At 40.8% G+C, this 22,079-nt stretch overlaps 1 protein-coding gene across 1 annotated transcript; it reads right to left on the minus strand.

Annotated features, from left to right (window-relative positions):
• Positions 1 to 8,060: 8,060 nt before the first annotated feature.
• On the minus strand, positions 8,061 to 21,574 carry LOC120853641 (aromatase-like). The gene is given in 7 exon segments (XM_040227604.1): positions 8,061 to 8,309; positions 9,493 to 9,735; positions 10,874 to 11,032; positions 11,462 to 11,576; positions 15,180 to 15,294; positions 17,876 to 18,051; positions 21,408 to 21,574. Coding segments are annotated over 7 exon segments (1,224 nt in total).
• Between the last annotated feature and the right edge of the window lie 505 nt (positions 21,575 to 22,079).

Here is a 22,079-nt window from a genome sequence, read left to right on the forward strand (position 1 = left end):
GTTGAGTCAGTGATGCCATCCAACCATCTCATCCTCTGTCACCCCCTTCTCCCTCTGCTCTCAATCTTTCTCATCATCAGAGTCTTTTCCAATGAGTTGGCTGTTCCCATCAGGTGGCCAAAATATGGAAGCTTAAGTCCTTCTAATGAATATTGAGGGTTGATTTCCTTTAGGACTGATTGGTTTGATCTCCTTGCTATCCAAGAGACTCTTAAATTCCGTTCAGTTCAGTTCAGTCACTCAGTCGTGTCTGACTCTTTGCGACCCCATGGATTGCAGCACGCCGGGCCTCCCTGTCCATCACCAACTCCTGGAGTTTACTCAAAATCATGTCCACTGAGTCGGTGATGCCATCCAGCCATCTCATCCTCTGATGTCCCCTTCTCTTTCTGCCCTCAATCTTTCCCAGCATCAGGGTCTTTTCAAATGAGTCAGTTCTTTGCATCAGGTAGCCAAAGTTTTGGAGTTTCAGCTTCAGCATCAGTCCTTCCAATGAATATCCAGGACTGATTTCCTTTAGGAATGACTGATTGAATCTCCTTGCAGTCCAAGGGACTCTCAAGAGTCTTCTCCAACACCACAGTTCAAAAATATCAATTCTTCAGTGCTCAGCTTTTATAGTCCAACTCTCACATCCATACATGACTACTGGAAAAACCATAGCTTTTCTCTGAGGAGCAAGTGTCTTTTAATTTCATGGATGTAGTCACCATCCATGTGATTTTGGAGCCCAAGAAAATAAAGTCTGTCACTGTTTCCATTTTTTCCCCATCTATTTGCCATGAGGTGATGGGATTGGATGCCATGAGTTTTGTTTTTTGAATGTTGAGTTTTAAGCCAGCTTTTTCACTCTCCTCTTTCACCTTGATCGAGAGGCTTTTTAGTTCCTCTTTGCTTTCTGCCATTAGGGTGGTGTCATCTGCATATTTAAGGTTATTGATATTCTCCTGGCAATCTTGATTCCAGCCTGAGCTTCATCCAGCCGGACATTTTGCTGGATGTACTCTGCATAGAAGTTAAGTAAGCAGGGTGACAGTATACAGCCTTGACGTCCTCTTCTCTCAATTTTGAACCAGTTTATTGTTCCATGTCTGGTTCTCACTATTGCTTCTTGACCTACATACAGGTTTCTCAGAAGGCAGGTAAGGTGGTCTAGTTTCACCATCTCTTTAAGAATTTTCCACAGTTTGTTGTGATCCATACAGTCAAAGGCTTTAACATAGTCAATGAAGTAGAAGTAGATGTTTTCCTGGGATTCCCTTGCTTTTTCTATGATCCAGCAGATTTTGGCAATATGATCTCTATTTCCTCTGCCTTTTATAAATTCAGCTTGTACATATGGAAGTTCTTGGTTCACATACTATTGAAGCCTAGCCTGAAGGATTTTGAGTATTACCTTGCTAGCATGTGTAATGAGTGCCATTGTGTGGTAGTTTGAACATTCTTTGGCATTGCCCTTCTTTGGAATTGGAATGAAAACTGACCTTTTCCAGTCCTGTGGCCACTGCTGAGTTTTCCAAATTTTCTGGCATAATGAGTGCAGCACTTTAACAGCATCATCATTTAGGATTTGAAATAGCTCAGCTGAAATTCCATCATTAGTTTTGCTCTTAGTTATGCTTCCTATAGAGAAGGCAATGGCACCCCACTCCAGTACTCCTGCCTGGAAAATCCCATGGACGGAGGAGCCTGGTAGGCTGCAGTCCATGGGGTCTCGAAGAGTCGGACACAACTGAGCAACTTCACTTTCACTTTTCACTTTCATGCATTGGAGAAGGAAATGGCAACCCACTCCAGTGTTCTTGCCTGGAGAATCCCGGGGACTGGAGAGCCTGGTGGGTTGCTGTCTATGGGGTCGCACAGAGTCAGACACGACTGAAGCGACTTAGCAGCAGCAGCAGCAGCAGCAGCATGCTTCCTAAGGTCCACTTGATTTAGCATTCCAGGATGTCTGGCTCTAGGTGAGTGATCATCGTTATCTGGGTCATTAAGACCTTTTTTTGTATAGTTCTGTGTATTCTTGCCACCTCTTCTTAATATCTTCTGCTTCTGTTAGGTCCATACCATTTCTATCCTTTATTGAGCCCATCTTTGCATGAAACGTTTCCTTAGTATCTTTAATTTTCTTGAAGAGATCTCTAGTCCTTCCCATTCTATTGTTTTCTTCTATTTCTTTGCACTGATCACTGAGGAAGGCTTTCTTATCTCTCCTTGCTATTCTTTGGAACTCTGCATTCAAATGGGTATATCTTTTCTTTTCTCCTTTGCTTTTCACGTCTCTTCTTTTCACAGCTATTTGTAAGCCCTCCTCAGACAGCCATTTTGCTTTTTTGCATTTCTTTTCTTGGGGATGGTCTTGCTCCCTGCCTCCTGTACAGTGTCATGAACCTCTAACCATAGTTCATCGGGCACTCTGTCTATCAGATCTAATCCCTTGAATCTATTTCTCACTTCTACTGTATAATTGTAAGGGACCTGATTTAGATCATACCTGAAAGGTCTAGTGGTTTTCCCTATTTTCTTCCATTTAAGTCTGAATTTGGCAATAAGAAGTTAATGATCTGAGCCACAGTCACTTCCCAGTCTTGTGTTTGCTGACTGTATAGAGCTTCTCCGTCTCCAACTGTAAAGAATATAATCAATCTGATTTTGGTATTGACCATCTGGTGATGTCGAAGTGTAGAGTCTTCTCTTGTGTTGTTGGAAGAGGGTGTTTGGCATGACCAGTGCATTTTCTTGGCAAAACTCTGTTAGCCTTTGGCATGCTTCATTTTGTACTCCAAGGCCAAACTTGCTTGTTACTCCAGGTATCTCTTGACTTCCTACTTTTGCATTCCAGTCTCCTATGATGAAAAGGAAATCTTTTTTTTTTTTTTTTTGGTGTTAGTTCTAGAAAGTCTTGTAGGTCTTCATAGAACAGTTCAGCTTCAGCTTCTTTGGCATTAGTAGTTGGGGCATAGACTTGGATTACTGTGATATTGAATGGTTTGCCTTGGAAACGAACCAAGATCATTCTGTCATTTTAGAGATTGCACCCAAGCACTGCATTTCGAACTCTTGAGTTGACTATTAGGGCTACTCCATTTCTTCTAAGGGATTCTTACCCACAGTAGTAGATTTAACGGTATATCTTTGCATTGCTATCCCTTTAATTTTCAGAGAGAGTAACTCTGTGTGGGATGTGGATCCAAATTTAAGATAGTCAAACCTATCACCACCCCTATTTTAGAAATGTGGAAACTGAGGTACCAGGTGTGGCAACTGAGTCACCAGTGTGGAAACTGAGGTACCAGGCACCCAGGGTCGTGCTGTGAGGTCATGTGGTAGAGCGGGAATTCAAACCCAGGCCAACTGGCTCTGCTGTCACACTAAGCCAGTGCTCAGGAAGTGAAGGTGCCGTGGCACTGTTTAGTTTCTTTAATCCAACCACGTCTTGACCTGAGTGAGTTGGCTGACTACCCTGGAAATTCAGCTACAGAGTTGTTGGTCACGTCTCGTTCCCTGGTCACTCTCTACCCATTTGGCACTGGGGTGGGGGCCATATGGCCACTGTCCTCCCTAGGCCCTGCTTCTCTGAGGGTCTTTGAGACTCTGATTCATTTGGAGGTCTCATCTATGAAGCCTGATCCTGATGGTAATTTGGGGTGAAGAGGAGAGCTGGTTTCTGATTGAAGTTTTAGGAAATTGGGTGCCTGAGCAAAAGATTAAAGAAGCATATTATCTATAAGGTTCTATAGGCTCAGGAAGGGAGTACTAAAGGTGTCCTCTGCTGTGACAGTAAAGTGATCGCTGGCCTTAAGGGTCAGATGATCTGGATTCAAGTCTTTCTTCTTGAATCCCCTGGCCTACACTCTCATGCCCCAGGAACCATTCTCCAGACAGTGGCCAGTGTGATTATTTCAAAATATAAATTAGGTCAACTCATCATCCTGCTTAAACCCTCCAGTGACAAATGGTTGAACTTAAATTACACATACCTCATTAGTGTTCTGAATAGTTGCCAACTGGTTCTCTTGGAAGGGGGTTTTGGGAAGAGAGAGAAGAGCCTTGATTTATAGTATTTGCCAATTTCCTTGCTGTAAATATTCCTATTATTATAGACAACATTTAGCTTTGAACTTGACAGTTAACAGTTCACAAAATTCCTGAAACCTGAACAGCTGACTTATGTGAGCTGTGAAACCTTGGACTCAGCACAACTCTCTTAGAACTCAGATTCCTACTGTGGCCCTTGTGGCCCAGTATAGTCTGCTGTCTTAGCTCAATCTGCCACAAGCAAATACTACAGCCCGTGTAGTAATAAAAACACAGAAATGGATTTTCTTATGGTTATGGAGACTAGAAGTCTCAGATAGAGGTTCGGCCATTTCAGTTCTTGGTGAGGAATCTTTTCTTGGCTTGCAGACAGCTGCCTTCCAACTGCATCCTCAGGTGACTAAAGCGTTCTCTACTGACTTGTCTTAAAAGGATGCTTAACCTGTTATATCCCACTCTTCCCAGCCTTATGACCTCACTTAACCTTAATTACTTCTGTAAATAGCCTGTCTCCAAATAGTCACATTAATGTTTAGAGCTTCAACACATGAGTTTTGGAGGAACACAATTCCATACCATCTACCTACCTCATCGATTTCACTTTGTTTCATGCTCCCTTCTGGTCATGACGCTGCAGCTCTACCACCTGTGAGCCCCCAAACACACCAAGCTTCATCCCCTGACCAAGGCCTTCTTATTTGCTGTTCGTCTATCTAAGAAATATTTTCTCCAGACCTTAATCTGTGATCGCCACATCCCCCTTCTGAGGGATTTATTGATGAGAAAACTGAGGTATGAGAGAATAAACATTTGACCAAAGCATAGATTAGTTAGAAGTGTCAGTTGCTCAGTTGTGTCAGACTCTGCAATCCCATGCACTGTAGCCTGCCAGACTCCTCTGTCCATGGGATATTTTTTTAAATTTTCCAGGTAAGAATACTGGAGTAGCCATTCAATTCTCCAGGGGATCTTTCTGACCCAGGAATTGAACCTGAGTCTCCAGCATTACAGGCAGATTCTTTACTGTCTAAGCCACCAGGGAAGCCCCCAAAGCATACATTTAAGAAAATGCTGAGCCCAGATTCAAGGCATCATCACTTCTTTATTTATAGATTTGTAGCTGGCAGGAACTTTAAAAATCCCCTGGGCCACAGGCTCAGCTTCCATGTCTCATAATTTGAGAGCTTAAAACTTTGATAAACCCAGCTGAAAGGACACCAATTCCTTTCATGTCAGTTTGACAAGCTTTAATTTAGCCAGTCTTTCTGCAGGTACTAGTGAGAGATTCAGTCCAAGAGACACAGTAATACAGGAGAGGCCCCAGCTAGTATTCTTTCCAGTGGGCCATTGCCACAAACTTCTGTGGGATATTAGCATGGTGAGCTGGGAGAGGTGCTGCTTAGAAATAAAAAGTGACAGCTTCCAGTTGGCATTTCCCATTATGTGGGGCCTTTCTGAATGAGATGAGTTTCCATTTAGGAGAGGAAAGAGCAATATGTCAATGAAGGCAGAAGGAGATGTCTGGAACTTCCAAAGATAGGAGACTACTATTTTCCTCATAGTTTGAAAATGATAGAGCCCTTATATGTATGCATTTCACTAATAATTTATACATCCCAGTTCCTTTGAGAGTTGGTGAAAGCAGAATCAAAGCACATTCAGAGTCACAATTAAGTATTTAGCAATAAAGCAAAACTCTGAAAACAGGATTTTCATCAGCCCACTAAAAACTCAATGACCTTCCAAATCCCTTAGGTCAAGCTTGTGCAAACATATGGGACTTGTCAATACAGGAAAAAGAGACACGAGCTTCAGGTTGAATAATTACCCAGATAATTTGATTCTGGGAGAGTTTGCTTAGAACTCTCTAAGCAAATGCATCGAGCTTGCTGAGGAACTCTTCTAAGGAAGTGCATGGAAGTGCACGGAAACCAGCACTTCCTCTTCCTGTCCTCCGCTGGTCCGCACCCCACCCTGTTTCCCTGTGCATATTTTTATATCTGCATCGTCTATATACATTATATCCTCTGCATTTCAGTTTGACTGTATAGGCCTTGGCTACATATATGCACATTAAATACAATAGATTTCAAAGGATTTGGATGGGTATAGTATACTGACCCAAAGTCTGTTTTTCTCCACTGTAGATCTCTAATCACAGTAAACTGCATTTGTAATCATCTAGTGAATTATGGTGGAAATATTAAAATTAAAATCCTGGCCTTTCTTTTGGAGATCTGGGTTATTCGGATGCTTGTCTAGACTTGACTATAGACACATCCAGGTACACAGGCCTTTCTCCACGTATGTTTAGGCCATATAGATGATCCAGAGAGTTCCAAGTTCAAGTATTTCCTATGTTTTATTTTTTGAAGTATAGTGGATTCACAACATGTGTTAGATTCAGGTGTACGACAAAGTGTTAATATTTCCTTCTTTTCCACTGCCATCCCTGACTAGTTGTGATACCTCTCCTTTTTACCTGGATTCTGGGCAGCAGAGTGTTGATTCAGAAGTGATCTGAGAGTAAGAATGGAGGATGGCAGGATTCCACATGATGTGATGCACAGCCAAAAAAACAAAGTATGGAGGATGGGCCAGGACTCCAAAAGAAAGAAAAGAGCTCTGACAAATAGCATAATGAAAGAATATTCAGGTTGACTCAGTGGCCAACATTTACAACTTTGTAAATGAATTTAATTGTTCAATTTTTAATGGCCTTCAGTACATACATTCAGATTGGTGATATAATACAAGGAAACTGGTATTTGGAGTATTCACTCATCTATTTGATTTTCTCTTAAGAGCTAATTCTGAGGTATGCATTTTATGCCTGGCTACATGTAGTAATTAGATAAACTACATAACTTTTAAATCTCGAAGGTAACTGTTAAATCTGAGTTAGGATAAAATGTGATTGCAGGAGTTCTAACCTGGCCACATTCTCTGCTGAAATGTTGCTCTTTGCTTTTGGGGTCATGGAAAGAAAGAGGGTAGAAATGTTAAGGGAGAAGGATATTGGTACATGAGGAACACTCTTTAGAAGTGAGAACTCATTGGGTTGTAGCTTTACATATGGACTAGAGACTTCCCCTCCTTGAAAATCACAGAAGCTGTGATAAGAGTTAATAAGTGCCATTACCTAAAGTTACTGGTTGATGTATTCCTGGAGCTAAGCAACAATGCAGACATGACAAAAGAAATTTTAATTTGAAGCACATCACATGACTTTTTTTTTTTCTTATAGGACATATGTGATCTGGCTGAGGCATAAACTGAGCAATCAGAAAAGGACAGTCTTTCATTTAAATTTTGCAGCAGATAAATCACATGTGGATAAACAAGAATTAATTGAATGTAGTTTGTAGGAAAAGTCAAATGCTGAATTTGTAAGCATTTCTCCAAGGGTATGGATGTTGTAGTCCCTACCCCACCAAAAAGCAAATGAAAACCATTTTATTCACACTAGGAGATATGTTTGATCCAAGGTACACAGATGTTGGCCTGGCCTTTGTAATCAAATTGAGTGCTTCTGCCCCAGATGTTAAAAAGCTCCCAGTTCAGTGCAGGACAGTAAGGAGCTGGGGTGAGTTTTGCTGGTGACTTGTCTTTTCCAACGGAGAAGGCAATGGCAACCCACTCCAGTACTCTTGCCTGGAAAATCCCATGGACAGAGGAGCCTGATAGGCTGCAGTCCATGAGGTCGCTAAGAGTCAGACACAACTGAGCGACTTCACTTTCACTTTTCACTTTCATGCAAAGCATGTTTTGTGGAATTGGGTCTTTAGGGCTGCAGTTTCCGGTACAAACTCTTGGCCTCTATTTTCTCTTGCAGTCTGCTGTCTGGTTTGGATCTGGTCAGATGAACCGTGTCTCCTGGCTAGCTGACAACCCACAGGAGGTAAGCCTATAAAATGGCACAGGCCATGGTTGTTCATGTGAGGAGGACCACCTGGCAAAGATGGGTGGTTCCCATGTGGAATTCTGTTGAGCAATGCTCTGGGGCAGGGACTGACCAAACTTCTTTAGCGCTCGAGGCACTTGTCTGAATTTCTTGGGATGAAAATCATTTCCAGCCGGTCACTGGTCTCGTCTGGATGCAAGGATAAGTCATTTTTCTTCTGCATCTTCTCAACACACCGACCTTGCAAAGTCTGCACGTGGAAGCGTCTCAGAAGGGTGACCAGGATGACCTTCATCATCACCATGGCGATGTACTTTCCCGCACAGGCCCGGGGCCCAAAGCCAAATGGCTGAAAGTACCTGTAAGGAACCTGGGAAAGAGATCAGACATTAGCCAGAGTAGTAAAGCCGAGAGTCATGCATCTCCATTTGATTCACCCTGAAACCACAGTCAGTCAGAATGCTCGGCTTTAGTGATTTAGCCATACTGCTTCTTCACAGACAGGAGTGACTATGACTCAGATAAGACTTTCTCCTTCCAGTTTGATTCATGCTTTGTGATACAGACACAACCTCAACAATCCCCAGTTACGTTTTCATGTAAAGTATTCGGCTAGCTCTGTGGGAACACCACATCTTTACTGCTGTTCTGCCAGTCACTGAGGCAAAGATTGTTGTTGTGCCAGGCCGTATAACCTGATGACAAGGACAAATTTAGGCAAAAGTGTGGATTCCTGTCCTTTTAATGCCAAAAATCTAAATATTTTTTGATATACAAATATTTAAAGGGACACACCTCTCTGTCTTGTCCCCATTTGGACCTACATGTTGTCTGGCACTTGAAGGATACTTAGTAAGTTATTTTCGACCAATTGGCAACATGGTATGGGTTGCTAATATACAAGTACAGTGAATTAGAGAACTGGTTTAACTAAGATCATATCTCTTCCCATATGGAAATTGAAAAATGGGGTATGCGATGAACTATATGGATAATTCAGATTCAAAAAGAATCATTGCCTAGAATTTGACATATCAGAGGCAGAATCTCCAGTACATCTCAATTAAGAACGAGATGGGAGTTCTTCTAATTACCAAGTCCTGTTTAGAATAGAGACTAGTACTTGTGGGGCCACTTGAAGAACCAAAGGCAGACTGCAAAAACCAAATCATTTCTTCTGATTTGATTTCCATCTAATCATCATAGATGATGCTACAGCTGAATCTACATGATGACAAGGTGATAAGTTTTAAGTGGAAAAGTGGGTTGGTCAAACAAACTTCATCTCATTTTAGGCAAATTAAGGGCCTGAATTGTTCATACTTTGATCTCGTGTGCCCTCCATGAAGACATTTCCAAGAGGTGGAGAGCCAGCCTCCTTGGCTTGAGGACAGAACTGGTGGGCATGTTCTAGCCGGGGGAAATGTTTTCTTTCCTGGTGAGGCTGGAGGGGATGAGTAAATAGAATGAAATGTACAAATATAGAAACAGAGGGGATTTAACAGTTGATGCTTTCAAGGGTGGCACACTCAGTTTTAAGGAAGGACTCTTACATTCTTGGCAAAGTTTTCAAGAGTAAATTCATTAGGCTTTGGGAAAAACTGAAGTCTGTGCATTCTTCCAAGATTCAGGATAATGTTAGTCCCCCTTTTCACTGGGTAGCCATCAGTGACATCATCCTCTAAAGCTTTGCGCATGAGTAGGTCCATGACAGGCTGGCATTGCATGCTTTCATTAATAAATTTTTCTACCACAGTTAGCTTTTGAATATCATCACTCTTTATTTTTTCTTTCACCTGTGGAAGCAGACAAAAAGGACAAAGAAGGTCATGCTAATTTCAGTGTTGTTATAGGTCAGTTTGAAAATATATATATATATATATATAATTATAATATATTAATATGCTATGTTTGGTCCACCAAGTCTTACGAAAAGTCAGATTTAAAGTCAATTATCTTAACATCTGAGGGATGTCATTGAGACATCTGGACTTGTGGAAAAATAAGGCCAGGTAACATTGGACCCACATCTCCACATGGCAGCCATTGGCTGAAGTTGAATGGCTGAGGAGCTCTATAGAGAAACTCCTCTCTGAAGCATCATGTAGACCTACCCAGTCTGCTTCAAACATTTATCAGCTACCTCTGTGGTTCTTGAGTTTGGTCCCCTACTCTCAATTCTGGAAGATGTTAATTCTTTAGTCAAAGAGAGATGGTGAGTTTAATCATGTTCAAGGAAATGTCTTTTTCTGATATCCTGTGCAGTCATCTGTCAGAAAATATCTCTGATTGTCCCTCCTCCCCATCTTATTAAGGACAACCTGATGTGACAGAGTGGCAAAAACCCTGTCTCTCCACCACACAAAAAGGGGTCCTCAGATCAGTCCCAGGTGAGCTGGGAATTGGTGGACACCTCCACAGTCTCAGATTGTTTGGCTCCGTACTGGTCAGAGAGGTTCAATTTATCTTCAGAACTGGCAAAACTTTAAAGCATTCTCAAATGGGATATCACTTCTGCAGAATGAAAATCAACCCAGGGTCCCGAGGCAACTCTGCTTTTGTACAACTACTCTAATCAAGAAGTCTCACTTGATCAGAGAACTCTACCAACCCAGCCCCTAAATAGTGACTCCCCCTGGGGAATGGGAACAAGAGTGTAGATAAGAGTAGGAGGGATCAAGGGATATTACATTCTAGTTTATAAATCTCTCCATTATTTGATTTCTTTCCAACCAGCATGTGTTTTTCTTATATCAGAAAAACATTGATACCTGTCTGGCATAATGAAGATATGACACAATGACTTGCTTCATTATTTATTCTCTGGGTGGGTTCTAGAAAGGTTTTGACATAAGATTATTAGGAGACAGAAACTAATATTCAGAAGGAATTGGTTTCTAATCTCTATTATCTGTCTGATAAATTCTTACCAACAACAGTCTGGATTCCCTTCATTACTGCCTCTTCAACCTGGGGATGTGTTGCAATGAGAAACAGCACGAAGAACACAGAGACAGGCATAGTGTCTGGTGCTGCGATTATCATTTCCAGTATGCACTGGTTTATATTCTGTCATGTCAGTTCACCACGTTTCTGAACAATGGAAAGGGGGAAACATATTGGGAAAGTGGAAGAAAGGTCAGAACAGGTAGCAAAGTGGCACTCAAAGATCAATCACCTCAATAAAATGAAGTCATAGGGATTATGCGTCATTTGGATTGATGATAGACTTCTGCACTAACAACCTTCAGTCTAAAGCTGAACAATTTAACCAAAGATTTCTGTGTGTTTAGTTTCTTTGGACTCCTTGGTTTTCATATTTTGTGTTGTGCAAACACAGATGTTTCAGACTTAGAGTCTTACCTGATTGTCCAATAGTAGACTATTGGATTGGACATGATAGATACTGGAACATACTCAAGAGCGAAAACATGCAACAATTAATAGGGAATTTTTAGACACCTATACAGAAATAGTAGCACACATATATTGTGAGGGATTATGGCTAGTGTAGGTCTGTACCTCAGCCAGAATCAACTCAGTGGCAAAATCCATAGAGTCTTCCAGTTTCTCTGCTATGAAAATACTGTGTCTTTTTTTTTCTATCAGGATTTCTATTTCATCTTTGAAATCTTTGCTGGAAAAATCACGGGAAATATTACCTACTGTACACAGATAAGACATCTAGATAAACAAATTCAATTGTCATTTAAAATTAGCTTAATTGAAGTCATTAGTGTTTATGAATAACCGAGTTTATACTTAATTCTTTGCAAATATCCTTAAATTATATATGTTATATCAAGTTAAGGAACCAGAGTTAGCCAATATATCTCAGCACTGCTAGTAAAATCAAGATTGTAATGTGTGGTTAAGGGTTGAAAACTGGTACCAAAACGCTAAATCCAATTATGTTTTCTGATATTTGATTGGGCCAGCACTGTGCTTAAATTAAACATCAGATCCCAAAGCTAGTGAATGCCATTGGTAGGAGCATGCATACCCCAGTCTGCCATAGGCACTTCCATTTTCTTTATCTCATATCCACTTAGGTCACTTTTATCTGCATAACCCCAAAGATGATTAAATGTGAGGTTCCTCTTCTACACAGGAATTATTCCTCTTGATATTTATCTCACACCTTGAAGTTTCTGCCTCAACTATTCTGACTGAATAGTTGTTGAGTGAATGACTAGTTACATCAATAGGCTTCTGCATTTTGAGAGTGTGGTGGATGGGGAAACACCTTGGAGAAGAGTCAAGGTTCTGGCCCAGGTTGTTGCCCTTCCACATAACCTACTTTTAGTCTCTGAGGTGGATGTTTCTTTTAAAGTGAAGAGATCAGACTAGATAAACATTAATAGAGATCTTGAGATCTCTATTCTGCTAGTCTTGTCTTTAAGTATATGCATTCATGTATAATTGTATTGTTCCCCAGTTTCAGGGAATACTATTCTGTATTAGGTTAAATGTACAATAAATCTTTCTTTCAAATTCTTATTGACACATTTGCCTACACATTTAAACACTCAATTGACCTAAGTAGCCTCTATGTTTACTCCAGTTTAGCAGAAGTAAGGGAATATTCTTTAATATTCTTCCTATTTTTAAAGTTTTCTCCTTTTTTTTTTTTTTTTTTTTTTGGTTTCTCAGGGAAGATGTTTAAACATTGAGAGATATTCTTCAGGAGAGTAATTTAATGTGTCATTCCAAATAAGGATGTTTACTATTGTATATGTCTGTGAGTATGCTTACAGGCACACATTCACACATCATTCCAAATATATAGCAGGGATATATTCACATTCATTTATTCATCTACCCAGCCATTTGTTCAGCAAATATTTGTTGAGTGTCTCCTATATTCACTCAATGGTGGTCTAGAATGTTCATAACATTACTTACCTAAGCAGTGGTCCCCAAATGTCTGGGATGTACTGAAATGCCCTTAGACTTTGAATTCATAGAGAAAGTTTTGATAGAGTTGAATCCATTTCTAAGTATCTGCTTCCTCCCTGTGCCAGAATCAGGGGCCTGTGAATATCCATTGGGATTCCTCCTATTCAGGTTAGAAGTTGCTCCTAATTAAATGTATGCATTAGAACTTGTATGTCATTAAAAACTAGGAAAATTGAGTTTAGTGATAGTTTTCGGAAAATACAAACTCTCTGACTTACAAACTTATAAGAATGCATCTATTGGAACTCTGAATGTATTTTTTACAAGATAATTGTGGCTAGGTTCCTAGTCTAGGCCACAAACACCTTCAATGTATTCTGAGACTGAAAAAACCTTACAGTTAATGAAATAAAATGTACAAAATGATACTTTTGTAATACTGGGAATTCAAAGAGGGAAAAATATGAAATTGGATATCTAGGGATGGAAGTAGATGTCCCAGAATCCTTTCCATAAATATGTATATTTTTAAAGTGTTGGCATGATTAAGACAAGTACTATATGATCTCACTTATATATTGAATCTTAAAAAAAAAAGCAAAAATCCCAAGCTATTTGTTAAAAGAAGAGATTGGTGATTGCCATGGATGCTGTCTGTAGTTTGGGTGTGAAATGGGTGAAGGGGGTCAAAGGTACAAACTTCCTTTCAGTTATATGATTGATAGGTCATGGGGATGTAATATACAGCATGGTGATTACAATTAACATGCTGTTTGCATATTTAAAAGTTGCTAAGAGAGTAAATCTTAAAAGAGCTCATTCAAGGAAAAAATTGTATAACTATGTTTGGTGAAAGATGTTAACTAGATTGTGATGAATATTTCTCAGTATATTCATATATTCAATCATTCTGTACACCTGAAAGTAACATAATGTTATGTGTCAACTATGCCCCCACAATAAAAGTATTGGTATTATTGAAAAGGCATGAGGGGATGGAGATTAAAGGATTTCTCTAGGCCTTTAGTGCTTTAGATCAGAGAAGATACTACCTAGTTTGCAAACCATTGGCAAATTTATATAGAGAGGGAATGTTGCTGAGCTAATTTCAAAGAAGACAAAGAAAACTGTTATACATTCTCATGCAGTAAGTTTCTATGGGCCTGCTGACCATAGTGAAGCTAAATTAATGTAGCTGTGGTTCAATATGATTTTTCAAACCACCACAAAGTCTGACCACAGTGAAGAGATGAATCACTGACCTTCTTGATTCAAGTCACAGTAAGCTCTGGTTGAAGTAAAGAGAAGTGTTTAAAGGACCATGTGTCCAAATCATCCACCTGCTACTCATTGACCACTTGAGAACATGTAAGAGCAACATGAAACTGACTTTCTGGACACTAATATTACTGAATTTCAAAATGTGCAAACATGATTAAGTTAGCTCAAGTTTAGGAACTTAAGGCACTGGAGAATTTAAGATACTCTGGACATCTGGGGAAAATATGAACAGAGGAATGGAGAGAGATAACATGTCTACTGCCTACTATGTGTCATGCTCTGAGTTGATTGCCCTACATAGAGGATCTAATTAACCTATATACCACCATGGAAAGTAGGCTATAATTTGTTTTAAAGAACTTCCCAAGACCATTTGGTTACCAAGTGGTAGAGATAGGATACAAATCAAGTCTGTCTACTTCTAGATCCCCTGGGCCTTCCTCTGGTTGTTAGAAGTGGCTCATTTAGTGGCTGGCTACTCATACTCTTAAAACCCAGTAACTATCCAATAGGCCATTAGGCATCTGTACAGTCTTCTGCTAGGGTAATCTGAGACCAAAGCAAACCCAATAATGACAATTTTAGGATCCCCCAAAATATAAGATACATAAACAAACAAGACATCTTATAAAAATTCATCATGAAAAAATTTTGTGAGTACTGTCATTTCCTACAAGTTGAATTAAGTAAAATTCATTCAGAAGCAGCACAACAATAAGATGACTTGGTTTTCATTTCTTCAGACATGCATAGATAATTCTGACAGATAATAATGATAGCTTCAGCCAACCCTTCTCTTCAACTCAAAACACACTTCCGTGTCTAGGTCCAGAGATGGGGCTCTCAGCCTCCGAGGTGAAAAGCACCCCTGGGCCAAAGGCTACCTTTTCCTCTGTGGTCTGGCCACACGGGCCTGAAGTGCTGTAAGAAGTGCTTCACCAGCATCTTAGTCAACAGATCTCTGTGGTTTTGGAGACAAGAAAACTTACAGAGGCCAGCAATAGCTAAGACCCAACACCAATCAGTCTTATCAATAATTATTCTAAAATGTGGTACTTACACAGACTTCTCATGCTTCCTGCATAGCCAAGAAAGCTTAAAGAAGATGTCTGGTTTGAGAAGGAGAGCTTGCCATGCATCAAAATAACCCTGGATTTTAACCACGAGGGTGCTTTCTGGAAAAACAGAAAAAGGTCAGAGCATGGGAGCAAAAATATGAGTCCAAGAAGAATATGCTGATGAGAGAAGATCCCTGTAGACTCTCCTAGCAACTTGGACTCTAAGCAGGACAAGGTTTTGCTTTCAGTGGGTGTTTCAGCCACATGAATATCATCAAACAAATCAACACTAATTTACCCTACTTGTTTATCAGAGATATTTATAGTTTTCAAGTTTGTGTTAGGGACATAGCTTAGAATTTCATATCCTTCTCCTAGACTGAGCCTTCAGCACCTTCTGTTTTCCAGACCATGGGAAATGAGAAGTAATTAAAACTGTTATGGCCTCAATTCTGGCACCTGGCATGGCAAAAAGGCTTCCCATTCTGTCGTCTAGATTTCAGTCCAGTGTGTAGAGTTCATCTCGGAATCTTCTGTGCCTTGTCCCGTGTCTTGTGCAGTCGGCTCTTTAATGGGTATTTGTGAATTAAACTGAGTACCAGAGAAAAGGTAACTACTTATTTTTTCAGATTATACACATGGGAAGGGAAGAGACATACGCAGATGCAGAATCTGTGGTTCATAGAAATGAAGTTTGCCCAACACCATACAGCCAGTGTGGCTGGCAGCCCCTAGGCTGCAGCCCAGTCCTATCTGACCTTAGGGCCATGTCTTTTCCTATTGGTTCACTGGGTCCCTCAAGCCCATCGAGAGTTTAACAAGGACCTCGTGAGCAGGGGGAAATACATATAACTCTGTATGGATTTTGCAGGTTCTTAGCCACACAGTCTGCATCCATAAGTTAACAGAGAGCTGTACAATGCATTTATTTTACTTTACCCCTTCTATGAATCAAGGCTAGTGGGGAACCAAGACGAAGGGACTTCTAAAATAGGTAGCTGTCAATCCTTAGGAGAGATGTGTGTGGCAAGAAAAGTACCTTGAGAGTCCCTATCTGAGAGGGGATCCAGGCAAGAGGCTGTGACTAAAGTCCTCAGAGCATATGGGGCTCCCATCCTGATGTCAGTCAGACAGGGGTCCTATGACTCTTGGAAGGAATAATTAAAGAGCAGGGGAGAGGAGGTGAGGAGACTGGAGAATAAAAAGGGAGGGCTTTTCACTTGTTTGCTTGTCCAAATGTAGTTGATCAGGGAGTAGGTGTGATAGCTCAGCTGGTGTGGGTGAGAATGAAAATCATGCCTTGTTCTTATGCCTGTGATGTTCTTCCCTCAGATCTGCAGGGGGTTCAGGGCTACACTTTATCTGGGACTTTGTTCAGATGTCCATTCCAAATCAGAGGGTCAGAGGCCTTTCTGACCACCTTCCCTCTCCACAGTAGTCTTGGCCTCTCTCCAACCACCCCATTCACTTTATAGCCCTTTACCCTACTTTTTTTTCAAGGCACTGCCTAAAATATTACTAGATAGTTAACTCGTTTCCTGCCCATATGTCCACTGGGATGTAAACTCTTTGAAGGCAAGGACTTTATCTAGTTCACTACTCTAACCCCAGAACCTAAGCCTCCCATATAATAGGCAATCAATAAATATTAGTTAAAAGAACATATGAATCAGTGAACACTGCTAGAAATCAAATCAGGAGAAATTACATTAAGCTGACAACAGCAGGATGGAATGAATCCACATGATTGATATTTGTTCTTTCGTTGGTTAGAGTTGCATATATGGGTTTAATGATTTTTTTCTGTAGTGTAGTGAGGAAAGCATCTTCTTAAGTGAAATATCTTTCCAGTGTTGTTATAAATGTTAAATCACAAACTTTATGTGAAGCAACTTTTTATACTGCTTTCACATGCTGCTGCTGCTAAGTCGCTTCAGTCGTGTCTGACTCTGTGCGACCCCATAGACTGCAGCCCACCAGGCTCCTCCGTCCATGGGATTTTCCAGGCAAGAGTACTGGAGTGGGGTGCCATTGCCTTCTCTGGCTTTCACATAGTAGATACTAATTTAATGATAGTTATCATCATTTCCAGCAGCAGCAGCAGTACCCTTATCATCATATAGATACAGTCAAAGTTTTCATACTTAGTGATTTTGAGGGAGAGGTGTGTTTGTTCATTTATGTGTTGTATATGTGTGTGTGTGTGCGCACGTGTGTGCATGTGTGTGTGTATGGAGAGATAGAATGTTCCTTTGTGTATGTATGTGTATATACACATGTATACGTGTATGTGTGTGTGTGTTTATATATCTATATTTTGGCCAAAAGAATGGCCAAAAGGTGTGTAATGGTTAAATATATAGGTTTGGTGATTAGATGTATTTATGACCAAATGAAATGATTGGAAACTTAAGTTTCTAATCTGAAATGTAATAGATATGTTTGGGTAGAATCATCCTATTTCCTAGAGCAATGAGGAAAGATACAAAAGAAATAGAAAATGGCCCCCACTATGGATTTTTATGATCTTATAAGTGAGGAAGGCAGACATACCAGGAAAACACTTTAGGAATACTTGGAAAGATTTAAAGAAGAGCAGTGTACAAAAGAGTGTATCTTTCCATGAGTTCATTATCCTTCTCATACCCTGTTTAGTAAAGGGCTGAATGTCAAGTGATGAGAATGAAAATTTCAGTACCATCCAAGGGGATCCCCAGGAAGAGCATGTTAGAGGTGTCCAGCATGATGCGCCGCATGAGGGTCAACACGTCCACATAGCCCAAGTCATTGCGGACCTCCTCCAACCTGTCCAGATGCTTGGTGATGGAATCAGCACAGATGGTCACCATGCGCACCAGGCCAGGGCCGGACAAGCTGAAGGGGACAACATCAGAGTGAGCTACCTCCAACTCCAGGGCACACAAGCAATCAGGCAATTTTGGCTTTTTATGTTTGGAGCTTAACTGACCACAGATTTTTATTAAATGAGTGGAAATTTTCATCTTTAAATTTTCTTCTATATTCTACTAATTGTCTAGTATCCAGTATCATGTTTTTTTATCTTTTTTATTTTATTTTTTTTTTACTTTACTTTACAATACTGTATTGGTTTTGCCATATATCAACATGAATCCACCGCGGGTGTACACGTGTTCCCCATCCTGAACCCCCCTCCCACCTCCCTCCCCATATCATCCCTCTGGGTCATCCCAGTGTACCAGCCCCAAGCATCCAGTATCCTGCATCAAACCTAGGCTGGCGATTCGTTTCTTACATGATATTATACATCTTTCAATGCCATTCTCCCAAATCATCCCACCTTCTCCCTCTCCCACAGAGTCCAAAAGACTGTTCTATATGTCTGTGTCTCTTCTGCTGTCTCGCATGCAGGGTCATCATTACCATCTTTCTAAATTCCATATATATGTGTTAGTATGCTGTATTGGTGTTTTTCTTTCTGGCTTACTTCACTCTGTATAATCGGCTCCAATTTCATCCACCTCATTAGAACTGATTCAAATGTATTCTTTTTAATGGCTGAGTAATACTCCATTGTGTATATGTACCACAGCTTTCTTACCCATTCATCTGCTGATGGACATCTAGGTTGCTTCCATGTCCTGGCTATTATAAACAGTGCTGTGATGAACATTGGGGTACACGTGTCTCTTTCAATTCTGGTTTCCTCGGTGTGTATGCCCAGCAGTGGGATTGCTGGGTCATAAGGCAGTTCTTCAACATAGTTATGGAAGTTTTGGCCACAGCAATCAGAGCAGAAAAAGAAATAAAAGGAATCCAAATTGGAAAAGAAGAAGTAAAACTCTCACTGTTTGCAGATGACATGACCCTCATCATAGAAAAACATAGAAAAAACAAGAGTTCCAGAAAAACATCTACTTCTGCTTCATTGACTATTCTAAATTCTTTGATTGTGTGGATCACAACAAACTGTGGAAAATTCTTAAAGAGATGGAATACCAGACCACCTTATCTGGCTCCTGAGAAATCTGTTCACAGGTCAAGAAACAACAGTCAGAACCGGACATGGAACAACAAACTGGTTCCAAATTGGGAAAGGAGGACATCAAGGCTGTATATTGTCACCCTGCTTATTTAACTTCTATGCACAGTACATCATGCAAAATACCGGGCTGGATGAAGCACAAGCTGAAATCAAGATTGCCAGGAGAATATAAAAAACCTCAAATATGCAGATGACACCACCCTTATGGCAGAAAGTGAAGAGGAACTAAAGAGCCTCTTGATGAAAGTAAAAGAGGAGAGAGAAAAAGCTGGCTTAAAACTTAATATTCAATAAACTAAAATCATGGCATCCAATCACATCACTTCATGGTAAATAGATGGGGAAACAATGGAAACAGTAACAGACTTTATTTTCTTAGGTTTCAAAATCACTGCAGATGGTGGCTGCAGCCATGAAATTAAAAGACACTTGCTCCTAGGAAGGAAAGCTATGACAAACCTAGAGAACATATTAAAAAGCAGAGACATTACTTTGCCTACAAAGGTGTGTCTAGTCAAAGCTATGGTTTTTTTCAGTGGTCATGTATGGATGTGAGAGTTGGGCCATAAAGAAAACTGAGTGCCAAAGAATTGATGCTTTTGAACTGTGGTATTGGAGAAGACTCTTGAGAGTCCCTTGGACTGCAAGGAGATCCAACCAGTCCATCCTAAAGGCATCAATCCTGAATATTCATTGGAAGGACTGATGCTGAAGCTGAAGCTCCAATATTTTGGCTATCTGATGTGAAGGGCCACTCACTGGAAAAGACCCTGATGCTGGGAAAGACTGAAGGCAGAAAGAGGACATCAGAGGATGAGATGGCTGGATGGCATCACCGACTCGATGAACATAAGTTTGAGCAAGCTCCAGGAGTTGGTGATGGACAGGGAAGCCTGGCGTGCTGCAGTCCATGGGGTTACAAAGAGTTGGACACGACTGAGTGACTGAACTGAACTGAACTGACCCACATCTGACTTTTGACTCTTAAAACTGTAAGATAATGAATGTGTAGTTTGAAGCCAAAGACTTCAATTTCAGCAGGGTATAGTAAAGAGATAAATCACTAAATAAGAATATTTGGAATCTAGTTTCTGCTCTTCCATATCTGGCTGTGTTGCCTGGGAGAAAGTCATTAGCTCTCTAGAAATGTATTTACTTAAGTATAAAATTCAGAGGCTGAAAGAGATAATGCACCCCTTCTCAGTTCTAAAATTCTCTAAGTTATTTGCAAATTGCTTTCTGTTAAAACATCTGGGATGTCAGCCAATGGTTCAGCAAACATGTTGCTCTGTTAAATCAACTATATGGCTGACACACTAAATTATTAATTGAAGTGACATTAAGTGTATAGAGAGCCAATTCTTTTTCACATCCATAAGGTCGATGTAAAAACAGGAAGAACCAAATTGAAGTGGTTAAATGTAGGCTCTGAGGTGTTCTTCTGTGCTACCTTTTATTAATGGTGGAAATTAAGCATGGTACTTAACTTCTTTATGCCTCAGTTTTCTCATTTGCAAAATGTAGGTGATATTTACCACGTGGAGTCGCTGTGGGATTAAGGCATCCAGTGTTTAAAACAGGGCCTATTACAGAGTCACATGTGTAATGAATGCTGTGCTATGCTCAGTCGCTTCAGTTATTTCGAACTCTGTGACCCTATAGCCCTCCAGGCTCCTCTGTCCCTGGGGATTCTCCAGGCAAGAATACTGGAGTGGGTTGTCATGCCCTCTTCCAGGGCATCTTCCTGACCCAGGGATTGAGCCTGTGTTCCTGCATTGTCAGGCAGGTTCTTTACACTACTAGCACCATCTGGGAAACCTGTAATGAATGCTGCTGCTGCTGCTAAGTCACTTCAGTCATGTCCGACTCTGTGCGACCCCATAGATAGCAGCCCACCAGGCTCCGCAGTCCCTGGGATTTTCCAGGCAAGAACACTGGAGTGGGTTGCCATTTCCTTCTCCAGTGCATGAAAGTGAAAAGTGAAAGTGAAGTCACTGAGTCGTGTCCAACTCTCAGCGACCCCATGGACTGCAGCCCACCAGGCTCCTCCGTCCATGGGATTTTCTGGGCAAGGGTACTGGAGTGGGGTGCCATTGCCTTCTCCAGTAATGAATGCTAGCTCTTACTATTTCAAAACTGTGAAGCAGCAGAAGTTAATGATTTCATAAGGCATATTTATAGACAAAAAGGCAGAATTTAGCCAGACACCTGAATACCTTTCATAAAGTAAGTTCTGACAGCTTTCCAGATAACTGGGTTATTGTTAAATATGATGCATTTCTCATGCATGCCGATGAACTGCAAGCCAAGTTTGCTGCCAAATCGAGATGTATAATGATTATGCTTCCTTACGTGGAACACACTCGAGGACATACAGAGAGAGCAAGCCTTGGGGTTACTTGTTAAGGGTCAGGAGAACTCAGTGTGATGAGTTTGCTGTGCTGGTATCTCTTGTAGAAAATGCCTGTTGATCTAAATTCAGTGCATAATTTCTAGTATTCAGATTAAATGAGCACCTCCTTCTCTGTGTTAGCAAAAGAACCTCCTTCTCTGGTTTAGACATGTCTACCTACTAGCTCTCTGTTTGGGCATTACTACAGATAACAAATAATACACACGCAGAGTTATTTGTTATTTGCCCTTCTCTAATAGCTAGTCTCTAAAATATTACCCACGAATGTGGTCAAAGCTGCAAGGCTGTAAGAAAGTGCGTCCTCCACACCACCATGTTTCCAGGAGCCTCCAGCCCTGAGGCAGCCCCACGCCAGACAGTGCCCTTCTTGCTGGCCCCCCCCCACCCCCCCGACCCCCCTCCCCGTATAAAGGAGCCTCAGAATTGGGAGATGCTGGAATAATTGAAATCTCATCTCTTTAGTCT

This window comes from Oryx dammah, unplaced genomic scaffold (assembly GCF_014754425.2).
Source record: "Oryx dammah isolate SB20612 unplaced genomic scaffold, SCBI_Odam_1.1 HiC_scaffold_26, whole genome shotgun sequence".
Taxonomy (NCBI): domain Eukaryota; kingdom Metazoa; phylum Chordata; class Mammalia; order Artiodactyla; family Bovidae; genus Oryx; species Oryx dammah.